Here is a 21,578-nt window from a genome sequence, read left to right on the forward strand (position 1 = left end):
TTGTAACCCTTCTTCTTTCAGAACCTGCAAGTCTTCCACAGATCAACCAATTTTACTGCCACCATATTGTATGTAAGAAGAAAAAATATTTCTGTGCATTAAAGGCACAGGGCTGACAAGGCCAATTCATATAACAATTTTTGAAGTAGAGTTGCCAATATAATCTGCTTTTAAAACTATAGTAACATGTAATTTTACCCAGATGGGGCTCTCTCACAAGATTCATCCCCAGATGGAAATGAGAGGAAAAGTCACTTTGTGGAGTGCTTCCACCACCACAATGTTAATTATATGAACTCAGTTTCAGATCACTTCCCATTAATCAGTAAAATATGCCTGTTGCTATACCAGTCATAATCATCTTCTCTTGAGTCCAAACCTGTGGTTGTTGCTATTCTTGTTCTTATTTTATTTTCTGCCCTTTCTCCAAACCTGAGATTCATATCAGTTTTTTTTAAAAAAAGAAATACAAATAGAAAGCACGACAGTAAAATGTATACAATGTAAAATGTATACAATGTTACTGTTAAAAGTATTTACATAATCTCAAAAATTAACAATACTCATTAAAAGGTAGTAAGTCAATAAACAATAAGCCAGTACCACAGACCATTAAAAGCTCTTTCCTTATAAAAAAAAACTCATTCCCAGACATCTGTAGAAGTAAAAATATCTTCACCTGGTGAAGGAAAGATTTAAAAAGGAAGAAACCAGCATGGCCTCCTTAGGAAGAGAATTCCTAAATCTGGGAGCAGCTACTAAGAAGACCCTCTCTCCTATTCCTATTGAACATGCCTGTGAAGACAGCAGAGCAAAAAATCAATAGGGTCCTTCAGCTAGTAAGTTTCAGATTTAGAGGCAATATTGATGCAGTCAGACAAAATTATCATCAGACATCCTTCCAGCACAGCACAAAGACTAATGAACATTAAATCAACAGCTCTCCAGCAACACCTCATACGATACATGCTTAAACCAACATCACCCAGGTGTTATCCCCAGAAATCTGAGAGGGAATCCTAGCATCACATGGAGATTTGGGTAGATTACAGTAGGGATGTGGAGGCTCCTGGGCTTTTTTCGAAAGCACTGCTATGAAAACCTACCAACCATATGTGTTCTGCTCCCATTCTATCTTAACTACTTGGAAGGTGAACTGGCAGCGCAGGGAACAAGTTGGGGACTATATAGTTGAATCAACAAGAATTTATTAATTGACAAGAATTTTAGATTTTCTCTCTGCCTGAATATCAGTACAAAGTCTTTATGAGGAGAGGTAAAGTCTTTGACAGATAGAAACAGTTCTAGCCGAACTGAACCTCTTGAATCTTTATTTCTTCTTATTGTCTCTTTCTTGTATGGTGTTTAATTGTCTCTAAGATGGTCTCAATATTTAAATCTGACTGGACTTGAAAACAGCTCTGACTGGACTTTAATACAGCTCATACAGCTCTGATTGGACATGCTATTTGTAGACCTTTTGGCCTTCCTCTCTCTTCACTTTCCAGTTACGAAAAGGCTGACTTTTCAAAGTACCAGAAGTGCCTTGCTCCACCTCTGAGAGTGATTCTTAAATGGGCAGTGCGAAGGAGGCTTCAAATGCAAAGAGGCAGTCTAGACTGACCCCCGCCCCCAGAAACTGTACATAAAATATTAATCCCTCTCACTAAAAAGGTCTTACCTAGGGATAAACAGTGAGGGTCTTCATGGGGCACAAAAATATAGTTCTTCTAAAATTATTGTTACGTTTAATTCTGGTCAGATCACAATGAGGCGTGAAGGACTTGTGTGTGTTTGGACTACCCACTTAATGCTGAGCTTTTCCATCAAAAGAAGAGAACCATTTTCCCCCCTATCAAGGGTCATATTCTCCAGAACCACTATGTAGTTGGGGAATGGGGCATAAATAATAGCAGGAGGGGCTAGTTCTCAAAGAGAATGGGGCCACACCTTTTGCTTGTCTTTCCCCTTCCATCTCTCCCCTTTTCTTCCTTCTCTGTCAACGTGTTGCCCTAGGAACATCAAAATGCTCTGCAGGTGGATCATCTCCACTTTAAACACAAAGTCATGCAAAAGTCACCATAACAAATAATGCAGGGTTAGCAGCATTGTGTCATGTGCTGCTACCAAGTTTTGTTTGTTTGTTTCCCCAAACCCCACTTCTACCATCCATTATAAGACAAAAAGGATGGGGATTGTTTTTACTGGCAGCTTTCAAGAACTGGAAAATTGCCCTTTAAATAACTTACAGTCCCCCCATTGTTTTCTATGAGAAAATATCAATTTTTTTAAAAATGTAAGCAGACATCATTTCCCCCTCATAGCAGTATTCTCTGCAGACCAGTGAGGATTGCAGTATACAAAACTGGGCCCTGTTCTCATGGTTTTGTAACACATCCAAACGAATACCTTGTTACACCAACACGACTATCAACATAACATCCATAGAAATTTAATTCCCTTTTATTTTTCCCCTTTTCAAATAAAAGAGGATACAGATATTAGATGTCCCCCTCACAGCCTTGCAACTGGAATATTAACTGTGTGGCTTAGGGCACTTCCACACACCCCTTAAACCCCCACATAAGAAAGCCTGGGATGTGCTGCTCTAAAGGACAATACATTCTTCTAAGATACGTCCAGGTGTCTGAGATCCTCAAGGGAGATCCTTCTCTCAGGCCCCATCTACACTGCCATATAATTCAGCTTCCAAATCCAGATTTGGAACTGGATTATATGGTATTGTAGATCCAGCCTCACCATGGATCTACACTGGGTTCAGTGGGAAAATTAGAGAAAACTTCCTTTCTGGCCACTCCCAGGTTGCAGAGCTCCATTTCAAGGTACACAAGCCTGGCTCCCACCCTGTTATCCTTCTGCCAACAGACAAAGGCATGTTTTTCAGACAGGCTTTCAGCAATTGACCATCTTCTTAGTGATTGACATAGTACAGCTTTTCTTTTTAAAAAGGTGTTTTTATACTCCCCTCTGATGTGTTTTAATTGTTTAATTTGTTCAATTCAGTACGATAAATTTTAATTTGTTTTTTGCTGTACTTGCTTTTTCTCTGGACCTCTTTTAACCTCATTATGGATTTGAATCTCAGTCCTGGGAGAAACATAACATGAGTCAATTAAATAAACAAATATGCTTATCACTCACTAACTACAACTTCCAAGTGATGTCTTGCACACATGACACAACCATAACCCCAGGCAGAACAGTCATATCCTCCACTGAAGAACAATATACCTCAGTGGAATCAGTTCATACATTGAGCAGCAAGGGTGTGTGAAGCAATGTTTAGCTAATGGTTTATGAAGGGGAAAAGGTAGGTTGAGATTTGAAGATGGAGTAGCTATATAGCCCTCTCTATTCTAACCCCTCCCAAACTTGATCACATGGATAGCACCACGCAAACTCCTTCCTTCAATCAATTTGGCAGTTCCAGAACCTATTGTCCCTACATGGCATAGCCAGGCCGCTGGGGCACACTCTGGGCATCTGCTGCCAAGATGACATGCTGAGCATAAACAAGAAGGGAGGAGGGAAGTATACCAAAAAGATGCAGAGCTTCTGGACCCAGTGCTTAGCATAACCTGGCCTCCTTCTCACTGGAACTGGTGGACACGGCTTCTTTTCCTCACTGTTAACAAAAACTACATTATGTATTTATTTAATATCCTTCGTAGCTCCCAAGAAGACTTACAGGAAAAAAACAATTATAATTCACTATCATATTGTAAACACATTTAATTTAAGCATGTTTAAAATGTAACCATAATAATAAAATAAAAAGACAAATATCTGACAACTGCCATCACCTTTTAGAAGGGGATTTCCATTTTAACTGATGCAGAAACTGAAAAACTAACTATTCCTACATCATCCAAAGATAAATTGATTTTTTAAAAAGTAGACAGTGTCTTAACCAATTTTTCCATTATTTTTGGAGACTGAAAAGAAAGCAATGGATGTATTTCCTAAGGTGACTTTCTGTCATGTACTAAATGACACAGCAAGAGAGGAGAGGGATGGTGTCTTTGTATCCTGGACATAGTGGCCCTGACCTGAGGCCCAGCTGCCAGAAAATGCAGAGATGCTATGCACTCCTTTGGCAGCTCAAAACAGAGTTTGTCTACATGGGAACTTACTGTCAATAGTAAGCATCTAGATTGTTCATTCATAGTACAATCAAGCTTTAAAGAAACCTGGGGAATATCCTGAAGCTACCATTGGGCTGAAAGGTATAGAAGGAATATCTCCAGTCATATGTGTACAGAATTACCTCCTCCCAAATATATTTTCTGGACTTGCTAGAACCATCATCTTGTAGGAACAGGAGAGTATAGCAGAGAAGAGACTTCAGGGTCCAGAGATAATGGAAAAAAAATTGTGGTAATTTTGGTAGAATGACATTCAACCCAGAAAGTCCATACCCAGAGGTCCCAAATCAAATTAAAATCCCACAAATTGCCAAAAAATCATATATGGTGATATTCTTAGAGAAAGTCATACTCTCTCTATGGTCAAAGGGAAAATCCCAGAGCTACAAAAGTTAAGACTTCTACAAAGAAAAAGCCTTCAAGGGATCCTGAGTGCTTATCCTACTTGCAGGGGCAAGCCCAAAGTATATTTTCCATCAGAGTGGAATATTGCTGCAGATTAGTGGGGATCAAACAAAGGATCCTTCTCAAAGGCATCTTAGGCTGAGAAGCTTTCTGGTAACATTTTCCTGTTGACTTATCTATCCTTGCATCTCAACCTTTGTACCTTGTATTGAGGAGCTGAATTTGTCCCCACAGAAATGAAAGCTATACTCCAGCCTCAGAACTAATGCAAAAATAACAAGGCTCAAAGCGCGTGCGGGGGGCGGGGGGGTTGACAGGGTCAGGTTGTCCCTTGACACCAGGGCAAAGGTGGGCACTCACAATGTATGCACCTGCTGTCGCCATCCGCCGAGCAGGAAGAGCAGCTTGAAGGAGGCTCCTTGGGCCCAGTGCGCACACATTCCCTGACAATATTACAGACAAGCTTATTAAGTGTGTAATATTAAATTAACCCAGATAAGAGCGTAAGAGCTTTTAAAGTCAATTCATTAAATATAATTATGAAGATAGCTTTTTTATGCGTGGCAGCAATCTGATCTCAATCACAGTGACGGTGCTGAGCCTGCAGCCCCCACGGCATCTCTGCTCCCTACTGAGTTTCTTCCATAGCCATGCCATTACTCTTAAGCAATAAGGATGACTACTCACCCTCTCCCACTCTGGCATTTGAGGACCAACATACCACATGAACCCTCCTATCTGATCCTTGGCTGCCTTTATGAGCAGATGGTTCATTTCTCATTCAGGTCTCTCGACATACTTGAAGCCCCATCACTGGAATGTGTGGATTTCCCTCAGTTTCTATTTGAGCCTCAACTGAAACCTGAAGGAGTAGCAGAATGAGAGACGATGAGCTGCTATATCTTGTATTTATCTTCTTCCATTCGGAAATACTTGAATTTCTGCTCAACGGGGCACACACTGACCCAGCATACACATACCCTGAAAGAAAAATGCCCCACACTTCCAGCCAAATGCTTTCCCCCACTCCCCCCAGGAATTAATGAGGCTTTTGCTCTCCCAAGGCTGCTTGCGCTCCTGCCCCAGTTAATTAACTGCTCCTGGGGAACAATTAATATCTGTCAGGAGACGTGGGGCCCATGCCAGCCACTCTGCCAAGTTTTGCTCAGCAGAGATCAGGGGACAGAACGATAACGCCTAGCCCATCCTATACAGCTGAAGGTTGGATTTGGAACAGCCCTACACCATAGATCAGGCACATTTTTGCTAATCATCAGTCAATGATAGGAACAAGTTTCCTGATAGTCTTGAGAGTGATGCTGGTCTTTATGGAAGTGTGACAGCAAACTTTACTATAGCTAGATTTACAACAAGTGGAAGTAGAGAAAGAATCCATGCCTCTGAGGAAACACAATGAGTTTACAGTTTCAGCTGAAGCTCCCCTACTCCAAATCTATTTAAGTAGAGGCAGTTTAGACAGATGTTGGTGTTAATAGAGTTCCCCGATTGAAAGCTGGAAATGATTTTTGCACCTTTAATGGTTGTATAGAAGAAGGAACCTCAGCAGATGTTGCTTTGTGGCATAATAAAGTAGCAAGCTGAAATTCCCTCTCTAGTTTTCATTCTGGCAACCCCATTAGTGCAGTCAATGAAACCTGAAGGCTGGGGAGGAATGAAGGTGCTGGAAAGTAAATTGGGTCCTGACAGAATAGACATGTATACATCTGCCCAAGTGACTAATAGTGAAAGCAACATATAATTATTGAATAAGACCTGTAGTAAGATTACGTTATCTGGTGGTCAGTGGTTTTTATGTCAGTAGAGTGATAGACCTTGGGTTTTAGTTCTGACTGTAAAAGAGCTAACCAAGGGGCTGAGTCCTGTCCCTAAAATATGTCTAGCATCTTGGATAATTTGTTTTATATTCAGACTAAAACCTGGAGTAATTAACCAACTCATTGACATGGAAGTGACTAACCATCACTGCTGAGGTTGGAAGACATTATGATAGCTTCTTTTTGCAAGACAAAATAAAGAGTTTGGACATTTTAGATTCCCTACCCCACCAGTCTCCTAGATGCCCCCCTAGGAAGAACCAGGGCAAAAGCCTAGAATATTTTCACTTACTGCCTCTACAGAAAATGTCTGCTTATGCTAGGGTAATATAAAATAGCTAGGTGTGACAGGAGGGGAAGCAAAGAGGAAGAAAAACAACAAGCATTCAATGAGTTGCCATAAATTGTGGGTCACTGCATCTACAGAAGGAGTGCAGTCTACCCTTGGGGGAGTCCACCTCAGGTCCATGCCATGCAGGGCTTTATGGAGGGCTCAAGCAAACAAACACCCAGAGCAGCAATCATGCATCTTTGCACAGACTCAGCATTGATTGGTAGCTACAAGGAAGGGGCGCAGAGACTGGAGGCGGCATCAGCTCCTGGGACCAGTTACTTATTCAGATGCTTTGGACATAGATTCCCTCTCCTTGCTGGTTGCTTATTTGCATTTTCTAGCCTGCAGGCTGCACTGATGGATGGAGCACAGCATCGGCCTTCTATTATTACAGAACCAAGGCCGAGAACCCTTCTGTGGCTATAATGAAGGCTTTGATCCCTATCGCTCTCACTCCTGCACTAGAGTAGTCAGAGCTTTGAGTTCAACAGGGCACAGTCCCCAGATACAAGAAATAAGGAAAGTAGTGTTGTCCCCCTCACCCCTCCCTGGCAAGGGCATGGGATTAATTAACTGCCCTGAACTTGCAAGACCTCATAATTGCGACAAGGGATTAATAGAAGAGGTAAAACTAGAATGGAGTAAGATTTATCAGTGAGGAAAAGATGGAAGCATAGGCTACACTTGCCTCTATGTCACTCATTCTCATGCCAAAGGATAGCTCACACATGCATGGTCATCATTCATTGATTGTACAGTCAAAGATGACTTACTTGTGCGAATGTAGTCATCATAAATTAATTGCTGTAGCCATCATCAATTAATTGTCCCAGACAGAACTTTTCTTTCAACCAGTGCTGCTGATTAAATTATTTCCAAGGGAAGGATAATTCACTACCTGAAAATGAGAATCATCATGGACTAAGTAGTCAATGACGTACACATACATGTGTGAATGAGTCCGGAGAGAAAGATGCCAATATGAACCAGCAGATCTCAGGGGGTTTCAATATACTGTTTAAAGCAGCTAAGGGGAGAGACATATTATGTTGTACTTGTTCACGTTAGAGGCAAGGCAACAGGGTAGTTTTTTCATTATGGGTTCTAACATCAAGTGGATCATATGGTCACAAGGACATCCACAAACAATAAGCAGTGCTGTGCTATGCTAAATCATTACAGTAGTCTACTCAGCTTCTGTGGGCTTCCTAGACTCTTTTTCATGAGATAATTAATTGTGTCCATAATAAAGAGAACTATGCTAACAAATGTTTTAAGCACTCTATAGAGGGGTAGGGCTTCAGGTAATATCAACTCCCAAACAAGTGTCGAAGGATACAATAAAAACAAGATGAGGATGTGACCTTGGACCAGTCACACTTAGTCTCGTTTAGCCTCACCATCTTCACAGGGTTACTATGACAGTCAAAGAGGTGAAAGGGAGAAAGCTGGGCATGTCCTAAGCTCTTTGGCGAAAGGAATAAAGGAAGGGATACATGTGCAATAAACAAGCTACATAAAAAGCCATACATAACAGGTACCATCAGTGTTCTGTGCCAATCTAGGGCTAGCAACAGAATCTCCTAACAAACCTAGAAAGAAGAGGCAGTGGAAGTTAGCATGAACAAACACAGCATAGCAATGATAACTCCCTAAATCATCCTTTCCCAACCAGGTGCGCTCCAGTTGTCTTGGACTACTATTCCCAGAAGCCCTCAGTATATTACTAAACATGAAACCTGTGCTCATGTTGTTTGAGAAAGAAGGGACAGAATTGGAATTACACTGTTTCCAAACTTATGACGGAAAGGACAGAGTCCCTCAGTGATAGAAAAGAGCCTTTTGGGTAAAGATGGCTCCCACTTTCATTTTGATAGCCTTTGTTGAATATCAAAATTAGTAGGAGAGTGGTGTCGCTGCTGCAAAGCATTGCCAGAAAAGCATTTTTGGAAACATAAAATATCTTTAAAACCACATGAAAAAGCTTTAAAATTGAACTTGTTTAGTATTCTTTAGAGGATTATATCTTCCCTCAGGTCAATCTGTGTTTTCCCCCAGGCTTGGACGAATTAAGCCTTCCAACTAGTCACCCACATTGGTGGGACTGCCTATGTTCTTTTTTTCTCACTTTTCCCTCCCTTGTACAGGCCAAGGTTAGGGAAATGGATTGTGCCGCTGCCTCCAAAAAGCGGTGGTTGGTGGTCGAGGAGCTGCATCAATGGGCAGGCAGGAGGCGGCAGGTGGAGGGGGAGGCAGCGCAGGCAACTCATTTACCCAGTGTAAAAATAGGCTGGAAAATGTGACATTTATTAAGTACGATTGTGGAGGAAAGGTCATCGCCAGCCCCAGCACCGAGACGGGGTGCCGCTGATTATACAGCTGGGGAACAAGGCGGCAAAGCCAGCCTAAGCAACAGCAATTTAGTGGAGGGGGTGGAGAGGAAGCGAAATGTGTGCTCTTTTGTGCCTCAAGCCCAACAATACTCTAGGCAGTGCTGCCTTCTTTTTATTGCCTGGCATACTTTAGGATCAACATCTGCCAACGCCCTATGACCCAAAGCACCCAAATCCCTATCCCTCATCCTAAAGTTCCACTGTTCAGGAATCAGCCAAACAAAGCTAGTGGATGTAGCAGTTACCATCCCCACCAAACCATTTCAAAATTGTATATCATGAAAATCCCAGCACTTTTGTGCTTTCCCTTCCCATGCTCCTATCCAACTCTTCCAGTGCCTTGTAAGCCTGACCAGCAGCATTTTAAATGTCTGAACACCTCTGGCACTGCTCCCCTCCCTCTTCTAATTCTGATTGTATCAAATAGGTTCCTCACTGAGCCTGCATTTTTCACATGGCACTCCTCCCAATTACCCCATGCCGAGAAACACATAATAAAAGAGGGAAAGTCATGACTGCCCGCATTTGGTGACCTCTTCTACAATGCCTTCAGGTGAATAAGTTGAGAAGCAAGATTTATATTAAAAAAAATCTTTTAAAATCTTTTAAAAAAAAAACCAGACCAAAAATAACCCTCTTTGACATCAGTTCCAATTTTTTAAAAATGCATTAGGTTCTCCTCTCAAGTACTGGAAGTAGAACCCCTGCAGAGGAGGTGACAAATGGGTAATTGTTCTTTTGAGTGTGCACTGGTGGTGTGCCTGAGCACATCTCATTCCCACATATCTCCTTACATGCCCATCACACTCCTTACTTCAGTCCCCAATACTGCCACATGCCCCCGCCTTGACAGCCTTTCCACCTTGCGTCCTGCACTGTGCATCCTTGAAAAGCTCTTCAGGTAGCCTAACACATCACACACAGGAGAAAAAGGCTGACATCCAAGGGTCAGCACCAACAGAAGCAGGCCATTTGTCCTGTAAAGAAGACTGCTCTTGCCAATTTGGACAGAGGGAGTACCGGTAGCTAATAAAAACAAAGAAACTGGGGCTCAAGCCCACTTCTAACAAGAATGTCTCAGAGGCAAAATGCAAAGTACTATAATCTGTGACCCCAATGTGTTTTGAGATAAACCCCCAATCAAATTCTGAGAGTTAATAGTCAACTATTTTGTGGCCTCCTGCTTAGAGGCAAGCATCTTGTAACCCCAGGGCAGGGATACAAGGAAAGGAGGGGTTGAAAAGCAGTGTGCAGCCGCTGGGCCCTGACTTCCCCCAGCTGGTGTGGGGGAGGGCAGGACTGTCAGGGAATCTCCTGTCCATCAGAGTACAAAGAGCCAATTGATTTTCCCTGCACAATTCAAGCAGCGGCACAGCCAGTCTAGGAGTCCAAGGCACAGGGTGGGTACACAGATTTATTCAGGGACAGTAAGGGGTGTCTAGTTTGTAGACTACTTTTTAAACCATTTTCCATCACCACCTTACACACACATGCACACACACACAGAAGCACCACAGCTCCATCGGAGCAGAAGGTACACGGCAGTTAGACCAATGCCAAGAATTTCTCGCTGCAGTTCAGCAAATGGCCCACCAAGATTTACTATGCTAGCTGGGCTTTACTGCACACTAGATGCTTACGCTGGGGAATCTTCCCGGCGGCCCCTTAATTTGCCATCCCATAAAGAATGTGGATTTGTGACGCTAAATAGAGGGAGATCATTTACCAAGCACAGCTCTTACTTACAAGATCTTTAAAGGAGATTCATCATGCGATGCAACGACGCGAGAGCAGCTCAGCGGCAAGGCAAGAGAACAGCCACGGCAATGGTAGGCAGGTAGCAGCAGAAGCTTCTTCCAAAGGAAAGCCCAACTTGTACTAGCCTCCAGAATGGCTATTTCAAACTGTCATTCAGCTCCTAATTTCCCACTATTTAATTTATACTCCTGTCTCAAATCTCTTGAGCTACAAATCCCTAAACAGTAGAGAACAAAGATTTGCAATGTTGCACAGGACCATCACAATGCCTCCAGTTTGGAGAGAGGGTCCTATTCACTATCTCCTAAATCCATATATCAAGACCTTTGCACTAGGATTCACCAGAGGAATAATCCCCAACCATCTCCCAGCACAAAGAAAGATTTTCTTCTTTTCATTATGGACATGGCTGTATGTGTTCTTTTAGTCCACAAGTACCAAATTTAATACTACCTCAGAATTGAGTATCCTGAAAAATTGGAGCTTTAATTTAAACCATAATTACTACTCAAGTTTCTCGTTCTTTAGGGGTGGGAGGTGGGGGTAAAAATAAGCTTGCGTATAGAGGCAATATTTAGAAAAATCCTAGGGTGAAAAAGGCAGCAAATACAAACATGGGATTTCCAACATTTTGTTTGTTTGTTTCCTTTGATTGTTTGCTTTTTACCGGAGAGCACTTTTGGACTACTAATTTCCTTTCAAATGTGGTGGGAAATCAGGAAGTATCCCAATACACCATTTGCCCAGGGAAATTCCACCCTGAATGGCTGTTTTCCTGAACTTCCCTCTCTGTGGACAGCATAAGGAGTAGGTAGGCTGATTTGGATCAGGAAAAAGTGCAGGGATGGGAGATGTTATTCACCCCCTTCTTTCCATGTAGCTGTTCTGAAAAATTGGCAGTCTCTGCCTGTGCAGCTGTGTTTCAACAACAAGAACCATCATAATATTTTTTAAATTGAAAAAAATTGAAAAGATTTGGGCAAACATAAAGTTTGGTACTTAGAATCCTGAGGAATACAGAACAGAGCAGTAGAGGATGGAGCAGGTGGCCAGGAGGAAGGGCCAAATTTACCAAACTATATAGCCTGCAGAATTCTTTGAGCACTGAATCTGCACACAGAAGTTTCAGAGGGGCCCATGCCATCCTGGAATATACTACATGTAGTCATTTGCAGCCCTTTCTTTCTCACTCCAGCCAGGCACTTGACAGCTCATGCAACAAAGCATTTGAAAGAACCCTTGCCCACTGCAGGGCAAGGAAGTCCTACAGACCTCTGAGAAGACATATTCCAGGAGCCCAAGCTCTGTCTTCTTGCCTCTATTTCAGGCATACTTACTCACAACAGAGGCTTGAAAACAAAGTAGTCAGGAAGCCAGTCTTTTGATCCAATTGGCATGTGTGTTCATGCCTCTATGTGTGTACATTCTCACATTTGTATGTGTCTTCCTCCTGGCCTTATCTTCCAAGTTTCTCCCTGCCCTGCACTCCCCCCTCTCTCATCCCTCCACACAATCACACACACACAGAGTGATCAAGAGGCGAACCAGCCTCCGTTGTCCGCAGGAGCTCATTTCCAGAGTCATTACAGTCTGAAAAGGGTCCCATCAGGTATTCCGCCTGCTCAGCACATTTATTTCCCCAAACCACAGCAGGGATTTGTGATTTTCAGACTCAATATTAGACCAAGCCCAGAGCTGGCTCATTCCACCCAGTGGGAAGCTTCCCTGTCAGTGCAGGCAGAACAATACCAGAAAGTGCAGAGAGGATGGCAGAGTGGGTTGCTAGTGGTAGTGGGACAGTGGTAGTGCCACCCTGGCACTCACTAAGTTGGAAGCAAAGTATTCTTGACGCCGGAGAAAGTTGGAGAAAGCTCCTCATCTCCAAACCACTGAGGGTGTGTAAGTACTGAAATCACTAAGAGAGCTTGTGGCCTTCCTCTCACAACTTATACATTACACATTTCCTGCCAAACTCTTCATGCCATGCTCACGCCTACTCAAGAAATGAAAGGATTGTCCAGACTCTGAAGTACGCAGGTGATTCCCAATGAGTGCCCAGCCAACTTATATGCGCTATAAGTTAGCCTGGTCTACAATCACTTATTTTCTTGAGCAGCTCATGTCCATCAAAAGGTTATCTCCTAGAATGGACCTTATTAGGACAAAAGTTCAAAACTACATGGAAGTTGGGTGCTAACAACTCATTCACTTAAGAAGAGAAGGAAGAGCAGGAAGAGCAAGTACTCACCACTGTGAAGTTCTCTGCTGAGCAGTTCTCTCCACTGAAGCTGCAATTCTTGAGCATGTCATCAAGCTGGTGCCCAGTGCGGTTGACAATGTCAGCCATGTCTGGGTCTGGATAGAGCAGGTCTGAGGCCCTGTGTCCATCTCGGTCCTTGGGGGGCAACCCAGTCATGTTGGCCAGGTGGAAAATGTCGGCGTCAGTAAGAGCCGAGTGACGGAAGCGATTGATGTTGCAGATGGTGACGGCCGGGAAGACCATCCTTTGGGTGGCTTCCTCGTCCAGGGTGGTGACGTGGGGGTGCTCCAGGTAGAAGAGTGCCGACCGGGCCGCTTGGTACAGGAAGAAGGCCAGGGAGGCCGCAAAGGCCAGGGCCCAGAGGGCCTGCCGGACCCCCAGTCGCCCCGAGCGGCAAATGTGGCCGAAGCCGTGCAGGGTGCTGGCCCCGGCGAAGGCGGCCAGGTCCCGGCGGTGTGGCCGTCGAGGCTCTTCTAGCAAGCTCTCCTTGTCCCCTTCCTCTTTCGCCGCCTGCTTCTCATCCTCCTCTGCAAATTTGATTTTGCAGACAATCTCAATCGGCATTTGTGCCGAGGCACCAGGCAGCACGCTACCCCCCCAGCGAGGGGAGGCAGCGGGAGCCTGGGGTGCCCGGCACCGGCCGCTCTCCGCCTGATGCTGCAGGACGCCCCTCAGTCAGGAAGCCCAGCAGAAGAGGAGCAGGAGGAGCAGGAGGACCGGGCAGGAGCCTGGCCCTGCTCTCTCTGGAGCTCCCGCTGCCGCTTGGCTCTTCTTGTCAGACTAGTGATCTCCTCCTGGAGCTTCTGCCGCCTTCTTATCTGCACAAGCCCAGCTGCCAGAGCTGCCCGGTGGTGCCGCTGCGTGTGCCGCTCCTCCGCTCGCCCGGTTAAGACCCCACCAGGCACAGGCAGCATTTAGGCATCGTGTGCTCATAAAATCCAGGGGATACTTAATAATTCAAGGCATGTCAACATTATTTCATCCTCAAATAAAAAGAGGAGGGGGAGGAAAGAGCGGGAGGAGGAAGGCAGAGCCCGCTCTCTGGAGTGAGGCTGGAGCCACTTGTTTGAATGGCTCGCAAGCTGGCAAAGTCTATGCCAACCCAAGAAGGCGGCAATAGAGACCGACGGGCTTCCCTCCCTCCGACGTGGGCTTTTCTGGCTTGACGCTCCCCTTTCTTGGCTTGCTCGACACCCACTTCCTCGCTGGGTCCCTTTCCCGGTGGTGCCCCCCGACGGGCGGAGAGCTCCCGCTTAAAACCTACCCCCGTACCTTCCTTCCTTTCCGGCGGACCTTCAACGGCTCCTTGCCAAAGACTGAAGCGGAAGAAGGAAAAGGAAGAGAAGGAAAAAGTTGAGAGAGGGAGAAAGCGGCGGAGGGGGAAGGAGGGAGGGAGCGACGCAAGCAGCTCCGGGTGGGGGAATCCTCCTCGCGCGTCGCCGGCGAGTGGTGCCCGGCCCAATGGGCAGCCACGCCACGCGCCGCCCGCTCACTCGTTCGCCCCCCCCCCGCACCTCCAGGGCAGACTAATTGGAGCAGGCGGGGCCCAGGAAGGCGGGGAGGGGAGCGGAAGCGCGGAGGAGACGCCCCCTCCCGCGATCAATCGATCCCGCTCCCCGCGGAACAAACAAGAGGCAAAAAGTGAATTGATTGGCGGAGGGAAGGATAGAGAGGGGGGGGGGAGGGATGGAAGGCTGCGCAGCCGGCGGGACCAGGGCGGCACTCAAGGCAGCCCGCTCGCCTGCCTTCCCGCTGCACCATTGATCACTCCTCCGCTCTGCGCGCCCAGCCCCGTTGGAGGAGGCTCTTTGGTGGCTCCCGTCCGAGGGAAGCCCCCGAGGGAGCCCCCTTGGCGCAGGGCCACCTCCGCCGCTACGCCAGGGCCGCCGGGCAGCCCCAGGCCACGTGACCCCCCAGTGGGGCGGGGCGGAGCGGAGCAGAGACGGAGGGAAAAGGACAGGAGGATACGGAGGGCCCGGGGCCCGATGGTGGTGGAGTCTCCTCCTCTGGAACATTGTCATCCGCGGCTGCATGGCCATCTGTCGGGGGTACACATACACTAATTAAGCGGGCCAATTGCAACAGTCACACTTGCCTCAGACAGACAAGAGTTCTTCCTCCCAACCTGGACTTTCCTCAGGCATATAAACCCCACCTGCCTAGTTTCCAACAAACCTCATAACGGGTTGCTGTGAGTTTTCCGGGCTGTATGGCCACGTTCCAGAAGCATTCTCTCCTGACGTTTCGCCCACATCTATGACAGGCATCCTCAGAGATTATGAGGAATACTGGAGGTTTGGAGCTCCGGTGGCGAAGTGCTGTTGAATTTACAGACCGAAAGGTCGCAGGTTCAAATCCCGGGAGCGGAATGAGCGCCCGCTGTTAGCTCCAGCTTCTGCCAACCTAGCAGTTCGAAAACATGCCAATGTAAGTAGATCAATAGGTATCGCTCCAGTGGGAAGGTAACGGCGCTCCATGCAGTCATGCCGGCCACATGACCTTGGAGGTGTCTACGGACAACGCCGGCTCTTGGGCTTAGAAATGGAGATGAGCACCAACTCCCAGAGTCAGACATGACTGGACTTAACGTCAGGAGAAACCTTTACCTTTACTGGAGGTTTATATATTTGTGGAGGGAAAGAACTCTTGTCTGTTGGAGGCAAGTGTGAATGCTAGACTTAATCAACCTTGATTAGCATTGAATAGCCTTGCAGCTTCAAGGGCTGGCTGATTCCTGCCCGGGGGATCAATTGTTGGGAGGTGTTAGCTGGCCCTGATTGTTTCATGCCTGGGATCCCTCAAACACGAATCAAGGAAATGAAAGGCACTGCAGACTAGCGGAACCAGAGAAGCCATCCATAGCAGAGCACTGGACACAGCATATTATTTGAGAACACATAAATGCTGAACCACTCTAACAACCACCATGTCAGACAAGTCCACAAGTACCACATTTAATATTACCTCAAAATTTAGTATCCTGCACTTAAGAGCCATGGAGATCCATATGTGGAGAATTTCAACAGAAAGGAGGAAACCATGAAAATGAACAAAATCTGGCTACCAGTATTATTTTTTTTTAAAAAAATCTAAATTCAGGACAGTAAATAAAGAACAACACTCAGAAGACAGGGAAATTCCACACATGCAACAATCAGGGCCAGCTAACAGCGACCAACAAAGGATCCCCCTGGCAGGAATCGGCCAGACCTTGTAGCTGCAAGGCTTTTCAATGGTGATTAATTACAACATTCACGCCCACCTCAAGCAGACAAGAGTTCTTTCTCCCACCCTGAACATTCCACAGCTATATATATAAACCTCACTTGCCTAGTTTCCAACAGACCTCACAACCTCCGAGGATGCCTGCCCTAGATGTGGGCGAAACGTCAGGAGAGAATGCTTCTGGAACGTGGCCAGACAGCCCGTGGCCAGACAGCCCAGTTAAGGCCTTTCTTGGGCGCGCTTTCGTGATGCCTGCTCCGCTCCCTTTTGGCCAAGGGCCGCAAAGGGCTCCTTGCGTCGAAGCCCAGCGGGCTCCCGGCGGGGGGGAAAGGGAGGCCTCGCTCGCCCCCGCGTCTATCCTTATTATGTCACAAACCACAAATGGCCTTCGCTCCGTGCGGCGGCCGAGGGGGCCCGCGCACGGCTTATGTTGACGGGAAGCGCGTCCACACACGAACTATATTGGTGCCTGTTCCCACCTCTTCGCGAAGGCGGGAATATCAATTGAGGAGGTTTCCCCCCCCCCCTCTCTAAAGCAGGCATGGGCAAAGTTGGGCCCTCCCTCCAGGTGTTTTGGAGTTCAAATCTCACCATTCCTCACAGCCTCAGGCCCTTTCCTTTTCCCCCTCAGCCGCTTAAGCGGCTGAGGGGGAAAAGGAAGGGGCCTGAGGCTGTGAGGAATGGTGAGATTCGAACTCCAAAACACCTGGAGGGAAGGCTAAAGTTTGCCCACGCCCGCTCTAAAGTGACATTAGTCAATTTACTAATGGGGAAAAAGATGTAAACATGCAGACCGAGAGGAGCCGAAGCACCTCCCATTTTTGGACGGAAGGGTGTTTCACATTATAGGGATCCGCGAGTGTCAGTAGGCAGAAGAAGGCGGGAACAAGGGCCCCCCTTTTCTCCCCCAAACGCTTGCACGTCGTAGAGAAATCTGAACTAAGCAATACTTTTCTTTGAGGAATGGCAGCCGGCGTCTTGGTTTGACCACCGAGGCCGCGGTCTGAATCGCTGCTCGGCTAGGAAACCCACTGGGGAACCTTGAGCGAGTCACCCTCTCTCGGCCTCCGAGGAAAGCTCTCCTGAGGAAATCTTGGCAGTGAAATGGTGTGGCGGGTTCGCCTTCGGGACGGCTTGGCTCGGGAACAACAATCGGGATGGAAAGCGAAAATGGGGTGTGAGGAAAGAGCTCATTCCGATCCTGTATTACCAGTATGAAATACCTACCAGTATTTAATACTTTTCAAGGCAGTCCAGCATGTCCCACATTGCAGCAGTCTATTCCAGATATTTTTTATTACCAGTATTTAATACTGGTAATGAAATACCTACCAGTATTTTTTTTTTAAAAAAATCTAAAATCAGGACAGTAAATAAAGAACAAGACTCAGAAGACAGAGGAATTCCAGACAAGAAACAATCAGGGCCAGCTAACACCCCCCAACAAAGGATTCCCCCAGGCAGTAAGCAGCCAGACCTCGAAGCTGAAAGGCTAATCAATCAAGGTGGCCAATTGCAACATTCACACTTGCCTCAGGCAGACAAGAGTTCTTTCTCCCACCCTGGACCTTCCACAGATATATAAGCTCCACTTTCACAGTTTTTCACCCAGGCAGATAACAGGCAGGCTTTGAAGCTGCCAGGATATTCAATGCTAATCAAGCTGGCCAATTGCAACATTCACACTTGCCTCAGGCAGACAAGAGTTCATTCTCCCACCCTGGAACTTCCACAGATATATAAGCTCCACTTGCACAGTTTTTCACCCAGGCAGGAAACAGGCAGGCTTTGAAGCTGCCAGGATATTCAATGCTAATCAAGCTGGCCAATTGCAACATTCACACTTGCCTCAGGCAGACAACAGTTCTTTCTCCCACCCAGAGATATATAAACGCCACTTGACTATTTTCCAATATACCTCACAACCTCTGAGGATGCCTGCCATACATGTGGGTGCAATGTCAAGAGAAAATGCTTCTGGAACATGGCCATACAGCCCAGAATACTCACAGCAATCCAATCTTTGGTATCTTTTTAATGGCATCTTAACAGTCCATTATTCTCTTTTTATGAAACCAGCCACCAGAATCATCACCCCTGATGATGCTTATGGCATCTTCAGTGGGCCACTAACATTTTTCACAGCATGAAAAGAATGAAGGTTCATGCCAGATATATGTTTGGATAGTGTACTAATGACAAAAATTGAGTTTGGGAGGCTCTGCCGGCTTTGGTCTACCACTGGTACAACTCTTCAGCCTCCCTGCTCCAGGGATTTTTCAGGCCGTATGTGACACCACCAACAAGCCTCAAGCTCACCTCTTGTTGGTTACTATCCTTAACCAATTGGTAAGGATACCACAACAGATCTCAGGCTCCTCTGGCCTTTTTACAATTTAAGCTCTCACACACACAGTCATATTCAGAAGTAAACCCTGCCCTTGTTCTTCATCCTTAAAAAATAAATTGTACCCAGGGCTGGTTGCCCCTTCCAGAGACCTTCTTGCCTTCATTGCCACTGCCCCCTCTTTTTTCCCCACTTCCCAGTTGGTAAAATACGCCCTTATACACTCAGGGGTGTATGTGCACCTTCAAGCCACCTGTTGACTTATGATGACCCCAATGAATTTCCTAGGGTTTTCTAAAGTAAGGAATACTCAGAAGTCGGTATGCCAGTTCCCTTTGTCCAAAATATAGCCTACAACTCCTGGTTTTCATTTACTCATCCAAGCATTAACCTGATCTGACCTCACAGACCTTCCAAGATTAAATGGGATCTGGTACCTTCGGGATACTTTCCTTCCAAAGCCTGACACCCCCCCACCCCCCTTCTTGCTTTTAAACAACACAACTCTGCTACCATAAAACTGTGGCACAAGGATCCATTCTGCTTGGACCATGGCCTGCTATGAGGGACAATCATTCATTGGCTAACTACCTTCCCTGGGAGCTTAGCTGAATCTTCACATTAGCATTCTCTCTCCCCCCGCACCTCCCTGCCAAGATTTCATTTCTAACTCTAAGAGACTCCAAGCACCATCTAGTCAACCCCATTCTGCAATCTAAGCATCCCCGACAGATGGCCATCTAGCCTCTGTTTAAAAACCTTCAGCTTTTTAAACAGAGCCTGGATGTCCATCTATCATCCACCTTAAACTCCAATTCTTCCTTGTGTTTAAGGTGGAATTCCTTTTTCTAATTTCCAAGAAACAATATAAGAACCATTCATATTTTAATGCAAAGTGTTTGCCTTGAACAGAAAGCAAATACCAAGGTGCTCCCAAATACTTTGCTCTAAAAGAGCAATGGCTCATATGTCATTTATTGGAAAATCAATTTCATTCAAGATCCATTAGCTCCACAAAAGACCCACCCTTGCCAATAGTGAAAAAAGGTTAGACCTGTTCTATTAATATGGATAAATGCTGCAATACTGTACTGTATTTTGGACATTCTTTGTGGATGTGGCTATAGCAGCTGTCATGATGAATGCTTGAAATTCAAACTACACTGCCACTGGAAGATTATCCTGTTATAAGTTAAACAACTTCATATATAATGACTAAGCAACACATATCATGCAACAAATTTTTGGGAAAATAGAAATGTAGCATAGAGTGGTGGATACTTCTGCATATTTGGGAACTGCATTAATTGAACTGAATGGGGTTAGAACAAATATTAGAACAAAACAGGCCATTTCATAAAATGTGTGCAAGAAATCCAGATTAATCATAGTTGAAACTAAATAGAAAGTTGTAGCGATCCCATTTTCTACGAGTGTACTTGCACAATATGTTTGCTGCACACACTTTTTCCAGAATTTAAAGTATACATGAAATGCATCTCAGTCGTAAACCTAAAATACATGTGTTGTTGAAGGCTTTCATGGCGGGGATCACAGGATTGTTGTATGTATTCTGGACTGTATGGCCATGTTCCAGAAGTATTCTCTCCTGACGTTTCACCCACATCTATGGCAGGCATCCTCACAACCTCTGAGGATGCCTGCCATAGATGTGGGCAAAATGTCAGGAGAGAATACTTCTGGAACATGGCCATACATCCCGGAATACATACAACAACTCTAAAATACATGTCATTAATCTCTGCATGTTTTGTTAGCATTTGCCACTGTTAAACATATATGGGCCTTATTTTACTGTCTCCTCTTCCCCGACATTTCTGGCAGAGGGACAGAGAAGTCAAAAGAACAGGCAAATAGCAGACAGCTTCCCCCCTTTTTCTTTTAAAGTAAGCCAAGCACCTTTAAACCTGCCTGGATTATAATGTTGCTCCTCTACTGCTCTTCAAGAACTCTTGTTCTGAGATTCTCCCCTGGACGACTTTCCGGCCCTTTTAAGGCTGCATGTGGCCAGTGGCAGCAGTGAACAAGAGCCAGCTTGGGGGCTGCCTGAGCCCTGGCTCCTGGCTCTATGCTGGCTGGATTTGGCAACCTCCCTCTTCCAGGAACTTTCTAGCTCCCTGATTCAGATGCTGCCAGCTGGACACCAAGCCCCATGCCTAAAGGGGTTCCAATCGACGACTATCATTAATTTTGATCTAATTGAAGGGATTGTGGCTGCAGAGCCCAGCTGGTCACGGCATGCGCTCTCTGCCTCATGCCAAGCCAGATCTCCTGGACCTGCGGCTGAGACGGCAAGAGAAAGACAGGAGTTGGGGGTGGTTGGTGCTCTGCCTGTGCAGCTTGTTATTGCAGGCAGGTCAGGCTCTCGATAAGGGCAGCAGGCAGGCAGCACCGCTTTGGGGAGATCCGGGATGACAAGACGTCCAGTCCAATTATGTGTGTAGCGCCAAAGAGACTGGTGCAGCCATCAAGGTTGGTTCCTCTGCTCTCTGTTTGGAGAAGGCTAAAAGGAATGAAGAACATGGGATGTGGGAGGGGGTGAATGAGAGAGACAGTGGGGGCAGTGGGGAAAGAATAACACTTACATTTGGGTCTATACACACAGCATCAGTTAGGTAAAAGGCTTCGAAAACACATATCTGAAATGTACATTATGAGAAAAGCAGTCCAGCAATCCAGAGAGGAACATGGATGTGAACTCCTGAATGAATGTGTACACCAAAGCAGAGATTAAGGGCTAGGATTTTCTTTCTGTTAATTGTAGGTCCCATCTCTGTTCCTAGGTGCATATACACATGTTTATGGTATTTGTATAGAATTTGGACCCAAATCCT

General features: G+C 45.8%; 1 protein-coding gene and 1 long non-coding RNA gene across 3 annotated transcripts in view; one reads left to right on the top strand and one right to left on the bottom strand.

Moving 5' to 3' along the window:
• Window positions 1-15,018, bottom strand: part of asic4 (acid sensing ion channel subunit family member 4) — a 125,550-nt gene extending 110,532 nt beyond the window's left edge. The window contains exon 1 of the mRNA XM_008111921.3: window positions 13,140-15,018. Within this exon, the coding sequence (XP_008110128.2) occupies window positions 13,140-13,715 (576 nt within the window). The 5' untranslated portion in view covers window positions 13,716-15,018. The remainder of the gene's footprint in view (window positions 1-13,139) is intronic.
• The window catches only part of LOC134295287 (uncharacterized), a 43,675-nt gene that overhangs the window by 20,274 nt on the left and 1,823 nt on the right, over window positions 1-21,578 (top strand). The window lies entirely within an intron of this gene.

The sequence above is a fragment of the Anolis carolinensis genome, chromosome 1 (assembly GCF_035594765.1).
Source record: "Anolis carolinensis isolate JA03-04 chromosome 1, rAnoCar3.1.pri, whole genome shotgun sequence".
Classification (NCBI taxonomy): Eukaryota; Metazoa; Chordata; class Lepidosauria; order Squamata; family Dactyloidae; genus Anolis; species Anolis carolinensis.